Genomic DNA, 1,899 nt, shown 5'->3' with positions numbered 1-1,899 from the left:
ACGCGCTCTCTCTCTCGCGACGCGCTCTCTCTCTCGCGACGCGCTCTCTCTCTCGCGACGCGCTCTCTCTCTCTCTCGCGACGCGCTCTCTCTCTCTCTCGCGACGCGCTCTCTCTCTCTCTCGCGACGCGCTCTCTCTCTCTCTCGCGACGCGCTCTCTCGCGACGCGCTCTCTCTCTCTCTCGCGACGCGCTCTCTCTCTCTCTCGCGACGCGCTCTCTCTCTCTCTCGCGACGCGCTCTCTCTCTCTCGCGACGCGCTCTCTCTCTCTCTCGCGACGCGCTCTCTCTCTCTCTCGCGACGCGCTCTCTCTCTCTCGCGACGCTCGCGACGCGCTCTCTCTCTCTCGCGACGCTCGCGACGCGCTCTCTCTCTCTCGCGACGCTCGCGACGCGCTCTCTCTCTCTCGCGACGCTCGCGACGCGCTCTCTCTCTCTCGCGACGCTCGCGACGCGCTCTCTCTCTCTCGCGACGCTCGCGACGCGCTCTCTCTCGCGACGCTCGCGACGCGCTCTCTCGCGACGCGCTCTCTCTCTCGCGACGCGCTCTCTCTCTCGCGACGCGCTCTCTCTCTCGCGACGCGCTCTCTCTCTCGCGACGCTTGCGACGCGCTCTCTCTCTCTCTGACTCGCTCGCCTCTGACGCCTGACGCGCTCTCTGTTTTATCTCTGACTCGTAGGATGACTGGTGCTTGTCACAAGAAGTGTGTCCCCCCTCATTACAAGGAGCCCGAGCTGTCGAAAGGAGAGAGCGTGTGTCTGGACCGCTGTGTGTCCAAATATCTGGACATCCATGAGCGAATGGGCAAGAAGCTGACGGAGCTCTCGCTGCAGGACGAGGAGCTGATGAGGCGGATGCAGCAAGGGGCGGTGCCAGCGCAGTGACATCACAGGGAGGGGGCGGGAGCTGCACAGTGACATCACAGGGAGGGTGCGGGAGCTGCACAGTGACATCACAGGGAGGGGGCGGGAACAGCACAGTGACATCACGGAGGGGGCGGGAACAGCACAGTAACATCACAGGGAGGGGGCGGTGCCTGCACAGTGACATCACACGGAGGGGCGCGGCGTGTGCAGTGACATCACAGGGAGGGGTGAAGCCTGCACAGTGAGATCACACGGAGGGGCGAGGCCTGTGCAGTGACATCACAGGGAGGGGTGAAGCCTGCAGAGCTCTAACAGGAGCGGTTTGGTTCTTTGCAGCGTCCTCCTGACCTGTATGTGTGTACGTGTCTGCGAGAATCGGCTTCTCCGCGTTACACGTGCTGTGATTACACATTTCCCTGTTACACGCGTGTTCTGAAAAAGCGCAAGATAATCTCAAAGCAATAAAACATTGTGTGTCTGAGTGACGGTTTGTTGTGTGGGTACAGGGGTACAGGGGTACAGGGGTACAGGGGGGCCTGGTGCCTTGGTGTATATAACCGTGTGTTCCCTCCCTGTCTCAGGAATGTGTTACCCTTCGCATGCTCCCCCTCTCTCACTCCTCTCTCATGCCCCCCACCCTCCCCGAGGAAGAACTAGGTATTTCTGTGCTGGGGGCCAGTTCCACCAACTCTGCCCCCCCCCCCCCCCCCTTTACTACCTTCTAGCTTTCTCCTCTCTTCCCCCTTCCCACCCTTTTCTCTTGCTCTCCCCCCTTTTCTTTCCCCCTCCACCCATTTTTTTCTCGCTCTCCCCCCCCCTTTTTTTTCCTCGCGCTCTCACCGCCCTTTTTTGTTTTGCTTATTGTCCCCCCCCCACCTTCTCTTTCCCTCCCCTTTTTTCAAATCAAATAACCTTTATAGGTATGACGAAAGAACATAACGGGGGGTAGGTATAATGATTACACGGTACATGTATAACGGGGTAGGTATAATGATTACACGGTACATGTATAACGGGGTAGGTATAATGATTA

At 59.3% G+C, this 1,899-nt stretch overlaps 1 protein-coding gene across 5 annotated transcripts in view; it reads left to right on the top strand.

The window, feature by feature from the left end:
• The window catches only part of TIMM10 (translocase of inner mitochondrial membrane 10), a 36,164-nt gene extending 34,817 nt beyond the window's left edge, over positions 1-1,347 (top strand). For all 5 annotated transcript variants that reach the window (XM_075580628.1, XM_075580632.1, XM_075580629.1 and 2 more), the window contains one exon: positions 680-1,347. In XM_075580628.1, the coding sequence (XP_075436743.1) occupies positions 680-884 (205 nt within the window). In that variant the 3' untranslated portion in view covers positions 885-1,347. The remainder of the gene's footprint in view (positions 1-679) is intronic.
• The last annotated feature ends 552 nt before the right edge of the window (positions 1,348-1,899 follow it).

This window comes from Ascaphus truei (genome assembly GCF_040206685.1).
Source record: "Ascaphus truei isolate aAscTru1 chromosome 8 unlocalized genomic scaffold, aAscTru1.hap1 SUPER_8_unloc_1, whole genome shotgun sequence".
In the NCBI taxonomy this organism is placed as follows: domain Eukaryota; kingdom Metazoa; phylum Chordata; class Amphibia; order Anura; family Ascaphidae; genus Ascaphus; species Ascaphus truei.
Note: the sequence above shows the minus strand (reverse complement) of the source record. Positions and strands in the feature narration are given on the sequence as shown.